The sequence below is a fragment of the Acipenser ruthenus genome, chromosome 46 (genome assembly GCF_902713425.1).
Source record: "Acipenser ruthenus chromosome 46, fAciRut3.2 maternal haplotype, whole genome shotgun sequence".
Taxonomy (NCBI): Eukaryota; Metazoa; Chordata; class Actinopteri; order Acipenseriformes; family Acipenseridae; genus Acipenser; species Acipenser ruthenus.
In genome coordinates, this window is record NC_081234.1 from 6,415,691 (window position 1) to 6,438,110 (window position 22,420).

At 39.2% G+C, this 22,420-nt stretch overlaps 1 protein-coding gene across 1 annotated transcript in view; it reads right to left on the reverse strand.

Moving 5' to 3' along the window:
* LOC117397840 (transforming acidic coiled-coil-containing protein 1) overlaps nucleotides 1-21,573 on the reverse strand; it is a 62,191-nt gene extending 40,618 nt beyond the window's left edge. Inside the window, exon 1 of the mRNA XM_059013598.1 lies at nucleotides 21,255-21,573. Within this exon, the coding sequence (XP_058869581.1) occupies nucleotides 21,255-21,325 (71 nt within the window). The 5' untranslated portion in view covers nucleotides 21,326-21,573. The remainder of the gene's footprint in view (nucleotides 1-21,254) is intronic.
* Between the last annotated feature and the right edge of the window lie 847 nt (nucleotides 21,574-22,420).

A 22,420-nucleotide genomic window follows, 5' to 3' on the forward strand; every position in this document is an offset into this window, starting at 1 on the left:
GACAACGACACCTGTGCCTTCTGCCAGTTCTGTTATTTAAAAATGAATAGATTTATATTTCCTAAATATATTACTATGCTAGGAAAAACAGTTCCAATAAATGTAATAGTTCCAATTAATTTAATAGATAAACAAATTATTTTAAATAATTAAATAAATTCAAATAAATTAAATAAATTATCAGAACATTTTCAGTATTTGTCTCATGAAGTTGACTGTACAGTTTTCTAAATTAAATGGCTGGTTACACAGTTGGACAGATTGTGCAGTAGGTGGCACTGTTTGGCGAGTTGGGGAGTTTGTTTCTGCCTTTTGCTTACAAGCTTACGATGGTACTCCAGAGAGGATGTAACTCCAGGACTTCCTGTCTTTCTCAGCTGGTGCCCAAAAGCTTCTTAAACTACCTTATAAAATGGGTTGGGAGATATCTGCGTCCAGAGTACCGATGACTTAAGTTTGTTTAAGTCTGTTTGGGATACAGCAGGGTGATGTTGTGACTTGTCTTTTTGTTGTCGCGTGTAAGTTTTCAGGACAGAAATTACGGCGCCGTTTCCTGTTTTAAAGTAGGTATCTGAAATTAGGTTTATACATCGTCCAACTGTGGGAGAATTTAAAAAAAAAACAATTCAGGCCAGCTCGCAAGCTTGTGCCATTGAAATTGTAAAGGAAATGTTTAGAGAGCAGAAGGCCAAGGAACTGGCAAAAATACCATTGTCAAATGACACTGTCAAACGACGGATCGCTTTTACGTCAGATGACATACATGTGTGCGTACTTGGGGCTCCGGCTGGACTCCAGTACGGTGCGCACATACCTGTCGGACAACAAAGTAGCAGCTATTCAGGGTTGCCCCTCCCTGTTCCAAAAGGGATCACAGGTCCCTTTGGTGAGGTTCCAAAAACTGTTGGGTCTGATGGCCACAGCCGTATCAGCCATCGAGCTGGGTCTATTACGCATGCGCCCGCTCCAAGCGTGGCTCAATGTGTTCCACTTACACCCAAACCGCGACAGACACCGTTGGCTGACAGTGACTCACATGTGCTCTGTTTCCTTACGATGGTGGAGGATGCCCTCTCACCTGCGCGGGGGCGTGTGGATGGGAGTAGTGTTAACTCGCCAAGCGGTGACGACAGACGTCTCCAACAGGGGGGGTCTGGGAAAGCAGAGAAGTCTGCAGCACCTGGTCGGGCCATTGGACAGCCCTGCACATACAGTAAATATGCTGGAGCAGCAGGCTGTTTTCCTGGCTCTCCAGCACTTTCTTCCAGTGTTGCTCGGGAAACATGTGCTGGTCCGAACTGACAACACATCAGTGGTGGCGTATGTCAACCACCAGGGCAGCCTCCGGTCCCCAGGGTTGCATCGCATCGCATCGCCTTCCGGCTCCAGATTTGGGCACAACGAAACCTGCTTTCCCTACGGGCGATGCATCTTCCCGGAGTGGCAACGGACCTCCTGTCGAGGGAGGGTGCACATCCGTCAGAGTGGCATTTGGGAACGGTTTGGGAAGGCGCAGGTCAATCTCTTCACCTTGGCGGAGACGACACATTGCCCCTGTTGTATTTCCTCCACCACTTTGGTAGTCTACTTGGCGTCAACGCCCTAGCCCACGAGTGGTCCAAGACGCTCCCTTACGCGTTCCCGCCAGTACCGTTGCTCCCGGCCTTCTTGAAGAAGGTCCGGTTAGAGAAAGCGACAGTTCTCCTAGTGACCCCCTGATGGCCCAGGAGAATCTGGTTCTCGACCCTATGCCAACTCATACAAGGTCAGCCCTGGAAGATCCCGCTTCGCCTGGATCTCCTGAGTCAGGTGAGAGGCACTCTCTGGCATCCGGAACCTGGCAGATTCCAATTATGGGTCTGGCCCCTGAACGGAACCGCTGGACAGCCTTAGGGCTATCAGATGCGGTTGTGGGTACTCTGCAGAGCGCTAGGGCAGACTCCACTAGGTCGCTGTATGCTTATAAGTAGAAGTATTTCCAGAATTGGTGTCTGACTAGAAGTCATGACCCAGTTTCTTGCCTCATGCTGGTTATCTTGCAGTGCCTTGCCCCCATAGATTCGGTATCTCCAGGTGAGCATTTTTTGGCGTCCCGGTTTCTCAGGGGCGTTCGGCGGTTATGCCTTCCTAGGAGGACCGTTCTGCCCGAGTTTTGATGCATCCCTCGTATGCTGCCATTCCTTCTCCTTCTCGACGTCTCTGGTATACAGTATCCCATACCTAATGTTGTTGGTGGTCGTCTTCGAATTGAAAGGGAACATTAGGTTACTTACCGTAACCCTGGTTCCCTGAAAAGAGAAGACGACCACCAACCGCGAGGTCGCATCGGTCGCCCTCATGGGTTCGATGCAAAATGAAAAATGGCTTCCTCTGTATGACGGTTTTAATCCCTCGGTAGGCGGGACCAAGGGCGTCATCCCAGGAAGGGGCCTATCGGCAGCTCTGGTATAGAGAGCTCAGAAAATACCTACCAATAGGCAGGCATATCCCATACCTAATGTTGTTGGTGGTCGTTTTCTCTTTCAGGGAACCAGGGTTATGGTAAATAACCTAACGTTACTGGATCCTCAGCTAATGCACTATCCTTGCACTATTATTATGTCATTGTAGATATAACCTTGTAATCCTAACTTGTTGCATCCTAGTCCATATTGTATTTTAGTAGTATTATTTGCACTTACTGTAAACTACACTGTATTTAAATAAGTAACCCTGTAACACTGTAAGTCGCCTTGGATAAAGGCATAATAAAAATAATAATAATAATAATAATAATAATAATAATAATAATAATATGAACTTCATTGAACTGTCTAATTGTCTACAACATGTGGGGAAGGTCATTTAGCTGTGCTCAGATACAATGTATGAATAGACTTCCGTCCCTAGCAAAGGGAACAATGTATCCCTTGTGGAAGTGCAAAATTAATTAAAGTACATTGAGCTAACAAAATAAGTTCTTACCTCATCAGAATTACTATCATTTTGTAGGGCTCACTGCTTATCTAAAAAGACACATTACGGTAATTTACAGTGATTTTTAAAAAAAAAAATTAATTAATTTTTTTTTGTTAATGATACTAATGATCGCTCCTTGCAGATACTTCAACGCTCAACTTTCCCTTTAAGAGAAACCTTGCAATTCACCAATAATAGCAGGTTTACAAGACTGAGCCGCCAACGAAAAAAACACACAAACCTAATCCTTAAAAGGGGAAGTTATTTTAGCCACACGTTTAAAATGTTTTCATTTTTACAACAGAAACAAACAGTCAAGAGTGTGTTGGGGTTGGGGGGGGGGGCTCCTGCCTCCTCTGAAAGCACTCACTGTCACATGATATCCACCACAGTTGGATTTCCATTAATTAATTACTCAGCTCATTTGCATCACATTTGCATGCAGATGCATGGAATGTGTGATCACAAGGATCAAACCTGGGAATATTAATAAGAAACATGAACATTTGGTCATATAGCAACATATACTGGGTGGGGAAATCGGTGTACTGTATTTCTTCCCAGTTTACTGACTATGACAAACTACTTATTAATTGCATTTAAAAGCCTTTGTGCTTATGAAAGCCATAGAGGAACCAGCTTAGATGAAACTCGTGAGGACTACAAAGCACCTTATTATTCGGCTTGTTTAGTCGAATGCTAGCCAAGTTCAAAACATGTTATTTACACAACCTTTGTCTGTACTGTAAGCTTATTATGCCTCATTTCCATCTGCCATCTGGACTGATTCGATGTCAACCGCATTTGGCACCATCTCCTGCTGCTTTTAAAGTAGGATTAAAAACCTGTAGCCTGTTTATTTACGGGGAAATGTATCATCCTATTTTATACTACTTATTTTTGTCTTTTTAAACTAAGAATTAATAATCTTTTTTTTTCATTTTATTGTATGTAATTTAAAAAGGGAATTTTATCATCTTATCTTTTACTATTTCTCCAAACTGTTTTGTATTTTCATTTTTGTTATTTTTATCTGTAAAGCCCTTTGAGGTGATTTATCACGAAAGGCACTATATAAGAAATAAAGATTGATTTGACAATATTAATTCAATGAGATTGATTGATTGATAAAGATTGATTTAACAATTAATTCAATAAAGCATAAAAATGTGCTACCCCTGAAAGAATGTTTCTTATTATTTGTAAAAGCAGAACTGAAAATCTTTCAAACAGATCCTTCCATTAGTTTTTAGTTACCACTCTCCACCAAGGGACCAGAACTAAGGAACATACAGAAATTTTGCAAACTTTATAAGGAAAAATGTATTTTTATACAGATTCCCCCCCCCCCCCCCCCCCCCCCCCCAAAAGAAGCAGGTTAAAAATGTCATGTTTGCAAGCATTTTGAGTGATTATAAACATCATAAAAAGGGTGAAAAAATGTACATTTGAAGCTACTCGCTGTACACAGACAGCTGAAAGTGTCTCTTTATATTTGTTACAAAAGCACACAGCCTCTGCCCCAGATTGCCATGGAGTTGCACAGTTAGTTGGCATTCTAGTCTATGACTTAAGAGATCCCACATCTCTTAAGCTTACCCTGTATTAGGACGTGACAACAAATCTGTATAACTTAATATGCATCACCTGTAACTTAATACAGGGTGACCAAATGTTAGCTTACCTAGGATTTCATGGGAATCAGGAGGATTTAGACATATGATAGTTTATAAAGCTTTGGTTCCAGTACAAAACTTGCTTCACTTTTGTGAAGTGAAATAGAGATTAAAAAAAAATACCAATGTCTTAAAACATCAATACACTATATAAACACACACACACACACACACACACACACACACTGGCAGTCACAATTATGGGGACACCTGGAAATTTTTATGAAATACAACCAAAAAAGGAAGAAAGCATAATGATTTATATGAAAATGTATTAACCTTCTCATAAGAAACAGAGGATATGTTTTACAGACCTTTTACTGCAAACTATTATCATCAAAATATCCCCCCTTGTTAGAAACCACAGCTGCACATACTCTAGGCATTCTGTCACACAACATTATCAGTGTATCGCCATCTATTTGTGACTATTTGTGTCCATTCAGTCCTAATCATCTTCCAGAGCATATTTATGCTGGTTGCACTCCTCTTTTTTCTCTCCCGTCAAGCTAATCCCATAACATTCCAATGGGGTTAATGTCAGTGCATCGATTTCAAAACCTGTTGTTCTTTCTGATTTGAGTAATTGAAGTTTAGTCTGGCTTAGGGCCATTATCATGTTGAAAAACAAACACTTCACCCACAAGTTGCCTTCCTGATGATATTGAAGGATGTTGACGAATGAAGTTATATTGTTCCTTTACAAATGTACCTTCTATTTTTACTACAAAACAAACCCTTCACATTACCACCTCCATGTTTTATTGCTAGCACTACACAGCATCCTGACAATCTCTTGCCTGTTTTTCTTCTCTTCTTGGACTTGAACAGTCAGTCTTTCTTTCTGTCTCAGTATCTTTTGTTTGCATAGCTTCCAGTTTTTCTGTATCTGTTGATTGGGGTCTGCACTCCGTTATGCAAAACACAGTGACTTCTCTTGCAATTTCTCTCACGGAATACCCTTCCTTATGAAGGGTAAGTATGGATACACGATCATCATATTATCTCCTTCCTTGGAGCCGTGGTAACTCACTTATCGTACACTCCTCCTAGCTCGCCATTTAAAAGAACCCAGATTTTCACACGGCTCTCTTGTCTCGATTAGTTCAGTTTCTGAACGCTGTCTGTAGTCTTGTGACAGAGAGATGTGCACTCTATAGTTTTCCTTTTTTTGTAGGATTTCAGTAAGATGTACAGGGGTCCCCATAATTTTGACTGCCAGTGTATATTTATTTAAATTTAGAAAAAAGGGGGAGCAAGCTTTAATTTTTTGACAAAGGAAAACGGGTAGTTTTATAAAAGCATCTGTAAGCACAGAAATTGAAAAAGAAAGTTGTAGACATTTGTTTACCAGCTTATTTTGACAAGTGTTTAAACAGCATCTTGGTCTGGGCGTCAAATATCAGTTATCTAACTAAATCATCTTTTATTTAGATTCACTTGGAGTGTGTTGCTTTAACTCTACCAGCAGTGCCCTACCACTTCTAGCAGAAACACGCTAAAGAAATGTGTTAAAAAAACACAGTGAACATAAGGATTACTGGAAGAAAGTATTTTGGCCAGCACCATGGCAACTGACTTCACACTGAATTGAAGACCTCTTCTCTTCTGTCTTCTTGGCTAAAGAACAGAGTTTAAAAATCTGATACAACTGCCTACTGCTACAAGAGAAGCATGACGATGGGGTGCACAGTGCAACCTCGTAGGTTGCAGGCTTCAAGTTAGCTTGTGTGCCCTGACCCGAGAGCTAAAACCTAATTCAGAGACAACTGGACTATCAACATCACCAATGAGTTATATTTTTGTGTAAACTGCCCCCTTGGTAATGTGATAATTCTGCTAATGTAATAAAAAATTTAACTGAACAGCAGTTTGTTTGTTTTTTTTTTCTTTCTTTCTCCAAAGCACCAGAGATTGATGTGGTGAAAGTGTTTGTCTTGGGTCTAGCAAAGGCTGTGCAACTGTCTGACTGTTAAGAATCTTAGGAATCCTTTGTGTCTCTATAGGAATGCTTAGAGCAATTTGAGACTAATTTGTAGGTAGAGAAAGAGTGTGATAACCTTTCCGAAACAGGACACAGTGCTTATTTCCAGCAGCTCTTCTGACCTTGGGTTTTTATCAGTTAACCAGCTAGAAAAGATACATTTTGAACTGGATTCATTAAACACACACACACAAAAGAAAAATCTGCTCCAACTGCCAATTTGTGTTCACTCCGTTGAATGAAAAACACTACCGGTAGTGCTCTAAAACTCAGGACAATTAAAAAACTGCATAAAAATGGTCTTTACCAAATTATCTTCAAAGGCAAAGCAGAGACAGTGCAGTGCATTGCCATCCTGCACTTCAAATCTCCACATTTCTTCTACAGCGAATGCCTATTTCCATGGAACAAAACACACATAAAAAGTGCACAGAACCACAGAAATGTGTGTGAATAAAGATGTATGGAGATGTTATTGGAGGTTAAATGGAAAAAAACAACTTTGGAACAGTTTTAATGCAGAGGTTTGTGGAACAATATTGGTTTGGCAAAATGATTTATAAATACAAATAAAAGTTTAGCTAACACTCTTGCTCTGCAAGTACCGAACCTGTGTTGTCAGTGTACACATCCACAGTCCCGAATTCAATGGAAGCTGAATCATGCAAGGCAGATGAGCAAGGAATAAACTCATGTACTGTGGACAGGTTTGCCTGCAGATTTTGTGGATAACTCAGATGTAGTTTTGCAGGACTTTCCTGATTGAGAAAAATGCAAATTACGTAATGCAAATACGTAAAAAAAACATTTGCATGAAACATTCCATGGAAATTGCCAGAAATTCAAATAAGGACTGCAATGGACAAAAAATGCTGTCATTGATAGAAGAATGGTTCCCTCTATGGTATTGCAATGGTAGGAACCAAAACAGGCTGATAACCACTGGAGCACTACACCATAGTACCACATCAGGACTAGTAAACTAGCATCAGGACAGCTGTGCAATATGTTCCATTGTGTTGCCACTGTTGGAAATGCTGTAGTCTGCAAGAATTCTGTTAAAGGGTTTTTTTTTTTAGTAATAATGTGGTATAATGTTATTCCAATGGGATTTCCAAGCTTTTGTGTTAGGATGACAACTGTTTGCAGCTGCCTGCTAGGAGAGATGCTACTTCCACATTGCATTTTTAAGCATCCTGGGCTTGCATTGCTTTCACATTCACATCCCCTCCCGACGTTACTCTAAAGGTGTAGGGTCCCATGCAGTTAAAAATAGTTTTGACATTAAGAACCCTTATAAGCCAAAGTTGAAAAGTCACACTCTTTTGAAACTCTATACCGATGCACAAAAGAAACTCAACACTCAGGTCTAATGGATTTAATCAAATATTTTAAACATAGATATCAAACAAAATCACAGAAAATGTGAACAAAAATACAGATCAAAGAATCATAAGTTTTCAGTATGAAACATGATACACTGTCAAAATGAAAACATTACAAAGTTAGTATCGAGTATGACCTCCCTGAGCAGTAACACAATCCTGGCAGCGTTGACGCATAGACCTGATCAGCCTCTGGATAGACTGCTGTGGGATGTTCTACTACTCTTTTGTGCAGTTGCAGCCAGCTGGTGAAGGTTGGCTGGTCGTGGTTGTCTCCTGTGGATGGCACTGGCGATTTGGTCCCACAGATGTTCTAATGGTCAGGTCAGGAGAAAAAGCTGGCCACGACAAGATCTTGACAAGATTTCTTGGAGTTGTGCAATTGTAATCCTAGCACTGTGTGGTCTTGCATTGTCCAGCTGGAAAATCAAACACTTCCGGATTGGCTTGCAGGAACAGAAAATCTGTTGCCTCAAGGACTTTGTCAATGTATCGCTGAGCAGTACGGTTGCCCTCAATCTGCACCAAAGGCTTTCTTGTGTTAAAGGAGACTCCTCCCCACATCACACTTCCACCGCCCCACTGGTTGGCTTGAACAACGCAACAGTCGTTGTCTTCCGTCAGGTCTGTCAAGGGCAAAACATCATTCATCAGTGAATAAAACACTCCACCACTCTCTATGCCACCACCTCAGATGTTCTCTGGCCCACAGAAGACGACAATTTCGTCTCTCGGCTGTCAACATGTTACCCCTGAACAGCCTCCGAGCATGCAAATCATTTTCATGCAGACGGTGATCTACAGTCATTCTGCTGATGCGTTGGTTATTTCTTCCTGGAATTACTTGTGCTGTAGCCACTGCAGTCTAAAAATGATTACACAGATCGATCAGTCGGATGTGACAGTCCTGGGCTGGTGTGGTGACCCTCTGCCTTCCAGGATGTGGCCTGTCCCTCAAAGAGCCGGTTTCCTGGTTTCTCTGGACTAGTCTGCTGTTTGTTGAAGAAGAGCATCTCATTCTCCTGACAACTTCTCTCACAGACACACCGCCTTCAATCATGCCGATAGCAACCAGGAAGCGAGGCATGGTCGTATCTTTCGTTGTTCTTGCATTAATTAAAATCATGTCTTTTCAAATGGCTATTTATACAGGTTCTTAAATCAACTCATTTTGGCAATTTTAACTCAACTCAAATACCAAAAACTGATCACCTGGCATTTTTATGAAATCACATGACTTGAGCGCAGTATTTTACTATCCCAAGGAACAATCTGCTCACTATTTAAAATGTAAATAACATCATGTATGTGCCCAATGAGCTATTGATGCAAAACTTAGACTATTTACCTGGATCCTGGATAGTAATCAGATTATTATTATTATTTATTTCTTAGCAGACGCCCTTATCCAGGGCGACTTACAATTGTTACAATATATCACATTATATATTATTTCACAGATATCACATTATTTTTACATACAATTACCCATTATACAGTCAGGTTTTTACTGGAGCAATCTAGGGAAAGTACCTTGCTCAAGGGTACAACAGCAGTGTCCCCCACTGGGGATTGAACCCACAACCCTCCGGTCAAGAGTCCAGAGCCCTAACCACTACTCCACACTGCTGCCTTGGATAAAGACATCTGCTAAATAAACAAATTAATAATAATAATAATATATAGGATAATACTGTAGATGGCTAACCATGTATAATAATGCTCTGTTTCCATTGAGGGGTTCTGGTGACATCTTAGACCAACCTCACTGTACATGGTTTGACCACCCATTCTTTTGTATTGCATACGGTCACTAAGCGATAAAGATACTTGGTTCTTTCTGCATCACAGCTCTGTGACTATTATGATACTGTGGGTCCTAGTTATTTCAAACCACAGGCTTATTAACTTGATTTCTGTTTTGAGAAATCAGCTCTAACATGAGATGAAGGATCTGTATTCAGCACTGCTGCCCAGCCGCTGGGCAGATCATGGCAGATCAGTTGCACACTGCTGGCCTATCGGGGAGGACCAAGATAACAATAACCCCCTGCACTAGAATGGATTGTTAACCAGAGAAGAATCATATTGTGCAGCCTTCTGTACACACCAGGATGCACTAGATATTATTGAAATAAGGATGTGTTGTAGAATTTACACACATTAGTAGGCCATATGTTTTGTTTTGTTATGTTTTGTAAATTGGGAAATGTTTTAAAAGGCTGTCATTTGAAACGTTTGACTAGTTTGACCTTGTAACCTGCCCTGCTGTACTTTATCGCTTAGTGACCGTATACAATACAAAAGAATGGGTGGTCAAACCATGTAAGATGTCACCAGAACACCTCAATGGAAACAGAGCATTGTTATACATGGTAAGCCATCTACAGTATTATCCTATATATTATTATTAATTTGTTTATTTAGCAGATGCCTTTATCCAAGGCGACTTACAGAGACTAGGGTTGCTGCAGAGTCACTTACAACAACTTCTCACCCGAAAGACGGAACACAAGTTGGTTTAGTGACTTGCTCAAGGTCACAGTGATTGAGACAGGATTTGAACAGGGGACTTCCTGGTTACAAGCCCTTTTCTTTAACCACTGGACCATACAGCCTCCTATAATATATATTTACTGTACGTTCACCCCTTCAATTAAATAAGATGTACTACAATCTTCCTTGGTAAATGTCATGTGATCCCATAGTCTAGCTCCCAGTCCACAGCTCTCTCTCTCTCTCTGTGTCAATGAGGCTCCAGTAGAGACAACAGGACCTCATTATCTAGTCACACTGACTGATCAACTGAACGCAGCTACACTGATCCCTCTCTCCATTTAGACGACCTGAAAACTGACAAGCACAGACGGATGCACTGCAGGCCTTCAGAAGAGGATGCTGCGGCAGCTGTGAAGTTCGAATGGGCAGGGAAACAGAGCTCTTACATAACGCTCTCCCAACGGCACCACTAATAGCTGGGAGAATTTAGAAAACGCTGACAGTGCAGCATGAACAACCCACAATGAGAACTCAAACCCTCAAAGTCAGAGGGCGGAATTTCTGTTCTCCAGATGTTTTCTATTTGGAGTGGAATGTGCAGGGGGATTTCACTTTCCATTAAAGCTGCATCCCAAACCTGTGGCTGGTAACGAACTTCTGTAGGTGTGGTCGTGGACGGTGCTTTTCGTGAGCAGTAGAACAGGGTTCCACTTTCTAGTAACGTTGATGGTTACTAATTAACAAGCACACATAATTTAGTCACATTGTCTATGACAAGAATTTTGTCTACAAGTGATAGCTAAAAATATTTACTATGGAAGGATTTTTTTTTTTTAATACAAGCGCCAACATTATACAATGTCATCTTTTAATATATATATATCATAATACTAAACAACAACAGAAGGCTGTGTGGTCCAGTGGTTAAAGAAAAGGGCTTGTAACCAGGAGGTCCCTGGTTCAAATGACCCTGAGCAAGTCACTTAACCTCCTTGTGCTCCGTCTATCGGGTGAGACGTAATTGTAAGTGACTCTGCAGCTGATGCATAGTTCACACACCCTAGTCTCTGCAAGTCGCCTTGGATAAAGGCGTCTGCTAAATAAACAAATAATAATAATAATAATAATAATAATAATAATAATAAGAATAATAATAACAACTGAACACTGAAATTGTTTAAAGATGGCACTTGTTAAAAAATGAATGCAAAGTAGGACCTTAAAATGCACACAACTGCCTACATAGGATTCAATATACATGTAAAAAATAATGTGGCAAGTTAATTTTTACAAATATTCAATAGTAGTTCCATTAAAGGTGAAACAGCTGTCACTTGAAGGCAATCCATGTCCTTTGTTTGGATATGCTGATCTGGCATAGAATGATTTGTATACTGTATTCTGTATGATCCATGGTCCTGTTCTATTGTAACATTAAAACTTAATCAGACACACCCAAAACATGCCCTTGAGATACAGCTCAGAAGCATATTGTGTTAACAGAATGCAGTACATTTCTGTGACACACTGGGAAGCAAACTTTCTTTCCAGTAGAAGAGACGCCCTCTGCTGGTCAGTCCAAGTCGTTCAACCTCAAAACGCTTTCTGCCTACCTCAGCTGCAAACTTAATCCATACTTAATCAGCAAACAGGGGCATCATTATTAATGCTGAAGAATTCTGCTTTTGTCAGCTTAAATCTGCAGGTCTGTAACTGCAGTACCTACCAAATAATTTCTAGTAAAACAGAATAACATCCACAGAATGAAAACACAACTTTATAGTGTATTGGCATTCCTTCTTTCAGTTAATAAGCCATTATTTATTGCTAAAAAAAAAACAGCCATTTGCCCCACAAACAAAGATTACCATTGCATTCAACTACTTTTAGAATCTATTTTCCAAAGCATTAATATATTCATAAATATGAAACAAATAGATCCTCCAACCTCCACATCCTAAAGCCCAAAATATGAATAATAATAAATATTATGACAACCTGCAACACATGCCATGTATCCACGTGGGATAACAGTAAACACAGGAGATCACCCTCATTTCCCCTTGGCCCTCGAAACAGGACTGGCACCTCAAACTAATCAGCCCAGGAGTGATGGAGTTGCCAGGACAGGGCCTGGCTTCACTCCCGGCCTTAGCGTCTGTCTGCATTTTGTGCATCTATTATTGGGTCTTGCTGTTTACCACTACCCACCCAAACTTGAAAACAGCTCCCCACTGTAATTCTCAACTTGTTTCTTCTTAAAGAAAACACTGCAGACCTGTAGACTCAGCTCTAAAAAAGCAAACTCTGGAAGAGTTGGAGAGGACAAAGGAGTGACAAAGCAGACCCACCACTAAAGGAATGCACCCCAAGTGTTGAAAGGGTTAAGATGCACACATGTATTCATATACCTCAAGTCTCATCTCACACATGTGCGTGGGACACAAGGTGTAACAAAGCATCATGACATTGTGATGTCTGTTAATTTCATTCACAGCAAGCGACATCCTTGCATGGTATAACCAAGGCCTTTGGCGCTGAAAACGAATTATGCGAAAGCAAATATTGTGACATCACTAGTGTCACAGACTTGTAATAGTACACATAAGAGTCCATTTTGTGAGACCAACATTCCGGTCTGCTTTAAACCCTGTAACAGGCCTACCACTGTGGGAGGAGATATACAAAACACAGGGTGCGTTAATAAGGAGCCACTCAGAGCAGCTCACTCAAAGAACCCACTTAACAACATGCTCAGTTCCACTCCTACTGAGCAGATTTCATTTGTGATCTGAGTAAGCAGAAAGATTCTAGCTCCGAGCCACTCATTTACTCAATGCACCTGAAGTCTAATGGTAAATACAAAAAAGGCAAACAAAGCCTTGCCACAGACCCCAGAACCTGTTTCTATTCACATTTAACATGGTCTGTGCACCTCACAAGATCCCACCTATGTGTAACTGTATCCATGGAGTTAGAATGGTGTGACATTATAAATAAATGTTACTTATATGTACGTACACCTCCACTAAATACAGTCACCAGGGAATTTTAAACCCCCCCCCCCACACACGTAAATAAAAATAACAGTGTAATACATTCCTGGTGTTAAACTGTCTACTTTTGCTATGCAACAAACACCACAAACTTTCATTGTAACGATAAAGAAGAAAGTTGATACCATTTATAAGAAACAAGAAATTAACTGAGGTCTGTGGCAGCTTACAAAAGAAATCTGTCCATTTCCCCAGTTTTTTTTGTTTTTTTAATTTGAAAACGCAACAGCAGTTTCCTCAAGTCAAAATTAACAATCAGAAAATGAAAATAATGCCATTTTATACCACATTTTATACCACAAATCATACCTTAACTTAATTGTTGCTTCAGATATTCGTACAACTGAGAGTCTCACAAACCTGGACACTGGAGTGCTTCCTTTCAGAAGCGGTAGTGCAGCAGGAGCAGGTCCATAGAACATAAAAAGCAGCATTTCTATCACACGCCTAAAACAAAACTGATTTTCTCACAAAATGTAAGCTGTGCTTTGACTGTGTTTGCCAGCAACACAGAGCGATGACATCACAATACACTGGGCCTGATGTCATCCACATGTAACCACAACAAGTATCTAGCAACGATGTGACATCGTACAGAACCCCATTGCATCACAAAGTAGTTTAAAAAAAAAATCATACTCCTTTGTCATTTTAGGGGTGCAACCCCATCTGGAAAGATGTGATTAAAATCAGTAACACAGTAGACCATGTAGATTTCGAGACATACTTGCAAAGTGAAAAATGTGTGAAAAAGAGCCCTCTACAGGGACAGGATGGGTACTGCATCCTCAGGTTCAATAGGCTTTTGAAGAGCCTGCAAGCTGGTGCTGCAAAAAGGCCATCTAATTCATTTAAAAGAAATACTACCCAGAAGACAATAATAATATACAGAACACCATCCAATACAAAGTATACGGAATGCAGTCTTTCAATAACTGCTTCACATCAAGTATGACTGATTGCAAATATACATTACTCGTATGTATGTTTGACGGCTACCTCAATCTCACGTTGAGTGTGTTTCTCAGCCACTCTGTTGTGTCGAAGCTTAACATATTGAATCTGTTTCTATATCATGTGTTGCGGTTTAAAGATTTTAGAATGTCATTGACATTCCGAGTGCAACATTCTTAGCAAAATTCTAGTTGCGGTTAATACGTTCTAATGAGGACATGACTTGTAATGATAAGCAACTAATCTAAATGTCAAATTGTATATACTTGAAATATTTAGGTCCCTATAGCTGTAACTATCTTTGGGGAATGCAGAGAAACTGGACAACCAACAAGATATTTCTATTAATGAAGTAGAATCCACATGAGGCCAAACTGGAAAATATATTCTGTTTACATAATGTAACCAGGAGGTCCCCGGTTCAAATCCCACCTCAGCCACTGACTCATTGTGTGACCCTGAGCAAGTCACTTAACCTCCTTGTGCTCTGTCTATCGGGTGAGACGTAATTGTAAGTGACTCTGCAGCTGATGCATAGTTCACACACCCTAGTCTCTGTACATCACCTTGGATAAAGGCGTCTGCTAAATAAGCAAATAATAATAATAATAATAATAATAATAATCATAATAATAATAATAACAATAATAATAATAATAATAATAATAATAATAATAACAACTGAACACTGAAGTTGTTTAAAGATGGCACGTGTTAAAAAATGAATGTTTACATAACAAGTGCAATGTAGGGAAAAGAAAGTATGTTTGAATGAAAGATGAATGCAAGACAGATCCTGAAATGTGATCTACTAAAAAATAAAATAAATACATCAATAAAATGACTCGGCAGCATTGAATAAGAAAACGTTATTTGATGCTAGATCTCTCAACACTTGTTCTATGACAAAGAATTATATTATGGTACACAATTAAGCACGATTGCAGGACATGGATCACAACTGTAATAAGTAATCCCTCCTAGGGAGCTGCCAATAACAGTATTGACATTTCTGTGAATACTCTTCAAACAACAGGACATGGGAGTTCCCTGGCTTGCAATATTTACTTAGCCATAGCTGCTCAATTCTAGTATTATCAGCATAGATTGTATTTATTCTAAAGCTTTATACCCATTGAGAGCATACTGGGCTTATTCTCCAAGTCAGACCACAGTATTAAAGCCAACAGTCTACTGAATGGTAACATTTAATAGCCATGCAGGTGCAGCTCATGTATGGTGCACTGCAAGACAGTGGTTGATTTAAAGAGACAGGGGGGATTTGAACTCTTTCTAGCTGATGAAGCAAATGGTCAAATGTAGCCTGATACAAATTCTAGCACTGAGGGCAAAACTGGAAGCTTTGTGGGGTTTAAACGGCTCATGTTGGTTTAAAAGCTGGCAATACTGGGTCTCATTTTCCACTATGCTGTAATGCAGCCTGGGTCTCCAACCCTGGTCCTGGAGAGCTACTGTGGCTGCTGGTTTTTGTTTCAACCAATCTCTGTTATTTAATGGAACCAATTATTGGCTCAATTAGTCAAGATTAACAGGTGTTCCAGGCCTTTAGCCACTGATGATGTAAAGACACCTATAAAACATGCTGGATAGGGGCTCTCCAGGACCAGGGTTGGAGACCCCTGCTGTAATGAGAAGGTATGAATTATTTAATTTAATAATCAAACGTTGTGCAATTACACCCGTTTCTTAAAACTGGGAAACTTCAAGTAAGGGGAATGTTCAACACAGATTAATAAGGGTTTTAAAAAGAGTAAACTTTAATACTGTCATATACATTTTCAATAAAAAGGTAGTACTGATTTACCATATAGTCATTTTTTATTTACTTTGCTATGTATTTAAAATGTGACATTGATTTGCATACACAGTATTCAACAGCAGTTGTTTATAATGCATGAAAGATACTTTAAAATGTGGAAACCTTTTGAAAAATGTCAAAATAAATGCTAGATTTTCATAAACCAGGACTTTTAACAGAGACAGAGAAGCCGTATCAATGTTTTCAGTTTCTACAATAATATACTTATGTAGGTTGTCCAGGGTAAAAATGTACCATTAAATACATCTAATTCCATGTCTAAGCAACAGGACATTTTTTGAGACTATGCTGGTCATGTACCTATCTATAATCTTGAAAGTTGACAGAGTTAAAGCTTCACTAGACCCCTATGGTAAAACTAGTGTGGTTCGTCTCTTGGGGGTTCAAGAACACACATTTATTAGATTGCTATTGTAATGTCTCAACCAATTAGCAATTGTTTCATCCAGAAGAAAAATGTAAATGGATTTCAGCAAGGGGTCTATTGAAGGTTATTAATACAGGTTTACCTCATACAGGATCACTATAAAATCATGCGTTACATACATAATTAGAAAATCACCAGCAACTGAATCTCTAGGATTCCAGCAAGGTGAAAAGATTTAGACCACCGAGTTTAAATAACCCTGCAATAGATTGTTCTTCTAACTAGCATTCACGTCGACTTTATTTATAATTCACTTATAATATCAGCAACATAAAACGCACGCACTTTATTCTGATAATGTAATGAAAAAGGTGATTAAGAACTACACTAGCGCAGACCAAGAATCTAATTTTCTGGATTGCCTTTTTAAAATTCTGACCACAAACTACAGTGTTGGCAGGAAGGTAATAAAAGAGAACTCTCCAACACTTCCTCTGCGTGTGAAGAAATTACATGATTAAGGTGAAGTCATTGTTCCAGACAGATGACAGACCGCTAAAAAACAGAATCTACGAACAAGAGGAGGCCATTCGGTCCATCAGTGCTTGTCCAGTTCCTAGTAGCTGGTAATCTCTAAACTTTGTTGGGTCTTAATGGATCGCAATGATTCAGAATCAACAAGCAACCCATTCCATATGCTCACCACTCTGTGTAAAGAAGTGCACCCTACCCTCCATCTCCACCTCAATTGTGCATTCACGTGTATTTTAATGATCTAAAACAGTGGCAAATCTAAATGCCAAAGATATCTGCAATTGAGCCAGTTTATGAGCTTTAGATCCCAGTGTATTTTTCACAAGTTTCTTTAATATTATTTAGTATTGTATGATTGAGTGTTGACGTTATGGATGTGCTATTCACAGAACGATGAAAAATCTGAAGTCTGTATTCATGAATTCAAGCAATTGCAATAAAAAGATAAAAATACATCCAATAAGTTATTTGTGCAAGTGTATCACAGGGTAAATTCCATTAGGATGAACCATCTCGTTTTCTCCTAGGAGTCAGTACATCACGAACAGCAGCAGAACAGAATCATAGTGTTACAGTGTGCTACACTCATGGGCTGAACGATGTCACATTAACACACACACATACAATGAGCTTTCTTACAGCACTACAGCAGCTTGAGGCTAGCAGAAAATGAACTGATTGTACTCAAGTCTATTTTGAGGATGTTGAAAATAATTTTGTGAATTCACGGCTGGTAAAAACACATGAATGAAATCATTTATTTTATTGCAGATGTTTGTAAAATATGACTAGCAAAGGTTATGAGCACAATATTTCAGTTATAGTTGCCTTCCAAATATATGTGGAACACAGGCTAGATCAACTAAAGTGTATTTAAAGAAATACTGCCAGCACCATCTGGTGATCTACCACTTTGGACTAAATTTAGTTTTGTTGCAATATCTTACAACTTCTCTTAATTTTCTTAAACTCTTAATGGTACACACCCAGTAAACAAATAAGCAGCCACAACTGTTTTCACAATCCCATCGATTTAGCAAGTTTGGGTACCTCTTTCAGTCTATGCTGACTTTTGCTATGCTGTTAAAAACCACCTAGGTACAAGAATGTACTATTGTTCTGAATAATTACTGTTGCATTATGTGATTAAATATGGATTATATTCTGGTGATAAGGTTTTAATGAAAGAAGTAACCAACTGCTATTTTCCCCAACTATAAATATTAATTGTGTATGGGGTACGCTGCCCACTAGTTTAGAAGCTGTGAGATACATTGGTCACTTTACAAGGATTTCAGATTGGATTTGGCATTGCCTTGAATTAGAAAAACAAATAGGTTAATCATATGATCCCTGCTGTACCATAAAGCACAACTGGTGACCTGAAATGGGTAAAAGATCCCAACAGCATACACAAGAGGCATGATAGAGGACAGTAGCAAGGACAGTCATTTTGCAAGACGCTTCAGAGCGTGCCTGTGGAATTAATCATTTCATTATTAGTGTCTATGGCAAAAAACAAGAAACTGGCACCTGTGTGCTGTTTTTAATTACTATAAATCTATCCAAATGCATTCAAAATAGAAATGATATAACTTCACAGCTTCTATTTGTAGTTAAGACAAAGTCATATACTGACAGCAGGGTTCATTTCATAAAGATTAGAATAAGACAAGGTAAATATGGGGGCACATGGTGGCTAATTGACATTCAGGATGTGAAATTACAGGTTTATAGTGTTGTTCTGCGTGACAATAAAAAGGCTTGAGATACGCTCTAATCAAAGTCCCTATTTTTACTGTAGCACTAGACCTCATATTGAACAAAACCCATATTTCTGAGGATATGCTATTTGTTTGTTTGCCACACATTTGTGCATATACTTAGACTACTGAGTGTCATTATAGAAAGACTACTGGTTGATGTAAACAACAGATTGTTATAGCTTAACTTTAGTAAAAAAAAAAAACAGAAAAAAACATGTTTAAACTTCAACATACTGTACTGGGTATGTTTATAACCAACGAGAAATCATAAGAAGCCACCCATCACTTTTTATAAATTACTGCCGCTTCTGTTGGTGTACAAGGCTGTATATGTACAGCATGTAATTGTATATGGAAAAGACTGTGATTGAATAAATACTGAACGTGAAAATAAACTGGCTTACCTGCACACTTACTGCTCTGTAAATACTGAGGCCAAGGCTGATTTCTGACTTGGTTGACAGCAGGTAAATAGTTTATGTTTAACTCTTGGCTAATGTTTGACCTCTAAACTATTAACACCCCTACCTATTATACAAACTTTCTTTTGTGTCTCCGGAGTACATTGTGTGTTCACCATCTCAAGCATTATCATTTAACAACTTCTGAAGCAAGTTTCATCACAGTTTGACAAGCAGATCTCCAGATGATTATAAATCCCTAGTGGCCATCAATTCAAACTTGCACCCATTCCAGGTTTTACTATGAGCTTGTTTAGCCACAGTGTCTAAGTAACAAGCTCAGGTGTGTCCCTTATTAAACTAATAGTAAAACCAGGAATGGATCAAACTGCTATGCAAAGGGTGTCTTATTTCCATCCCAGTACTACTACTGACTTAAATTTTTCAGACGGTCCAAAAAACAGAACTAAAATGAACAGGAGTGAACCAACCCAGTTTTACAAACCAGTCTTTAAATGATACGAGTTTAAGGTTCACAAATATGGCTCAAAGTTTCTTATGTGGGATATGAAACAACATGCAGATACAATTCCTAAAAGCTATATTGCAACTCAATCATATGTACTCAAATGAAAGCCATTCCAGAACATGGTGTTGTTCCAATCAACCTGCTTGATTTCCAGCTCCAGCTAGTTTTACAGGGCTTCAGTTTAGCCTGTCCTGCAGAAGGATCTGCTGCAGAGTAACTGTACAGCTGCGGTAAAGTGCCGTAAAATCTAAATTGATTGTAGAGGACAGCTTCCAGCTGCAGTGCTTTGCAGCAAATATTGTTACACCATTCCTTTGGGTCTTTAAAGGAAAGCATTAGTATCATTTTTTTTTTTTAAGAAAACTGCATTAGGCCTCTTCCTGCAGTTATCCTACGTTTTCATATTTATTTCATGGAGATCAATATTAATTATTTAAGGCTACACCATGACATACATACATCTAGCACACACATACATACACACTATAAGTACAGTACAGCTTGCTATAAAGTTTGTATAGAAAGGCTTTTAAAAGGGCTATCCCCCAGCAGACTACCATTAAATCTGCATTTGAAATTATTTAAAGACTGAAAGCACACAGCACAGGCCAAAAGCCAGGTTCTTACAGGGTTACATGGCAGAGCAAAACAAACCTGAATACTGTCCACGCAGACCCCTGTTAAATTGACAGATGGGGGTCAAGGCCTGCTGTGATGAGCAAAGGACAACACAAGAACTCAATGCAAGTGTACTATGAAAAGCACCGCGGGACACAATGGGTTAATGAACCGGCACTTTTAGGCAGAATGGGTTGACATTCCCAAGGATTCTATTTACCAAAAAGGCACAGCCAAATTGATTCAAATGGTCCATAATGCATTTGTGCTTATATGTTCTAAGCATGCTGTTTTTATAGCAAGTATACTTTGAATATGTCAAACAAAAAGGCACCGATTACAAATGCAATTGTTCACATACAAGTTTGTTTACCTTCCCTGAAACTTCTGCTCTTTAAAACCTGCTTGTCAACTACGACTAGTGCAGTACAAGGTTAGCAATGTGATCTACAGTCCTGGCTAATTCAGGAAGCAAAAGAACTGTAAAAAAGGGATTTGTCCCTTACACTTTTATTCTTGCAGCATTTTCAGGAAACCGTGTTTCACCACATTAACCTTATGAACAAATATCTTCTAAAATCATACTGCAGAAATAGATATTTCTATAAAAAAAATCCATGGAATTGCTCTAAATAGCAACAACAGCAAAATGCACATGCTGAATGTGGAGAAAGTTTCTGCACTTACGTTCTACCTTGCTTCTGTTTGGGGCTAGTCCTCCCATTCTGCTTCTTATTATGGGACACAGAGCCTCCCATGATGTCCCAGGTTAGTTAGTCGCTCTTCTCCTTGCCTCCCTTTGCTACACAGCTGTGGCTACCGTTTCTCTCTCTGATGCGAGTCCCAGGTGAGGTGCACTTTCATGTCAGCACTCCCTCAGCCCGTAATCCTGCTGCAGTGAAACTGCATTGTCTGACCACAGTGCAACACAGCTTCTGATCCTCTGCCAACTTCTTAACCAATCACACGCCTTCAGATCTCCCAACTAGCAGACACACATGACTGCTCACTCAAGTGTAACAGATTGTGGTCACTTGGAAGGAATTAAAAGACCATGGAGCAGTCTAATATCCCAGTGGGGAGGGGGAGATGATGTGCTTTATTAAACACTTCTCACTTTAAAAGCACAGAGTGGATTATTATTATAATTTCAATGATACAGATTATCTGTTTATTTCAAATGTTTAACTGTTTCAGTTTTTGTATTTTCCTGCTGTCTAAATGGTACAGTCCTTTAAAATTCCTTCCCAAGCATGTAACAGGACTGGCATTAGCATGAGAATGTATTCAGTTGGAATGCAGTGTGTGAAAGAGCTGGCTTATTAAGCAATGTATTCATAAATTATAACCAGTTTTTTTTTTCTTTTCTAAAATGATATTCAAAGAGCAACAAAGGAATAACTATGCAAGATTTTTTATTTCAGACTCAGCTGTATGTACATAAAAAATACAATCATTTGTTGCGTGAGAACTACCGAGTCTCATTCTTACAGTCAAAGGTGACCGAACGGCCGAGAAAAACTTACCTAAACCTTTAAGCCTGAATTATTTAAGTTTTTTAAAAGAAAAAAAAATCTGCTAATGGTGCAGAGCTACACATAAACTAGGCAGAGAGTCCATTATTTAAAAGCTCTTAAGTGAACTGAACAACACAAAACACTGATGGAAAAATACATGTATGATCACAGGGCTTTTAAATACATCTAAACGATCCTGTAACTGTTTTACCCTTTCATAAAAGCTAAACTGACTTAAAAATAACACTAGCTCTGCACCTAGTCCTGGGTTTCAGAGCTACTTTCAATTATGTATATTATTTAAATGTTCACGAGCCAAGAATTTGATGTTAAGTG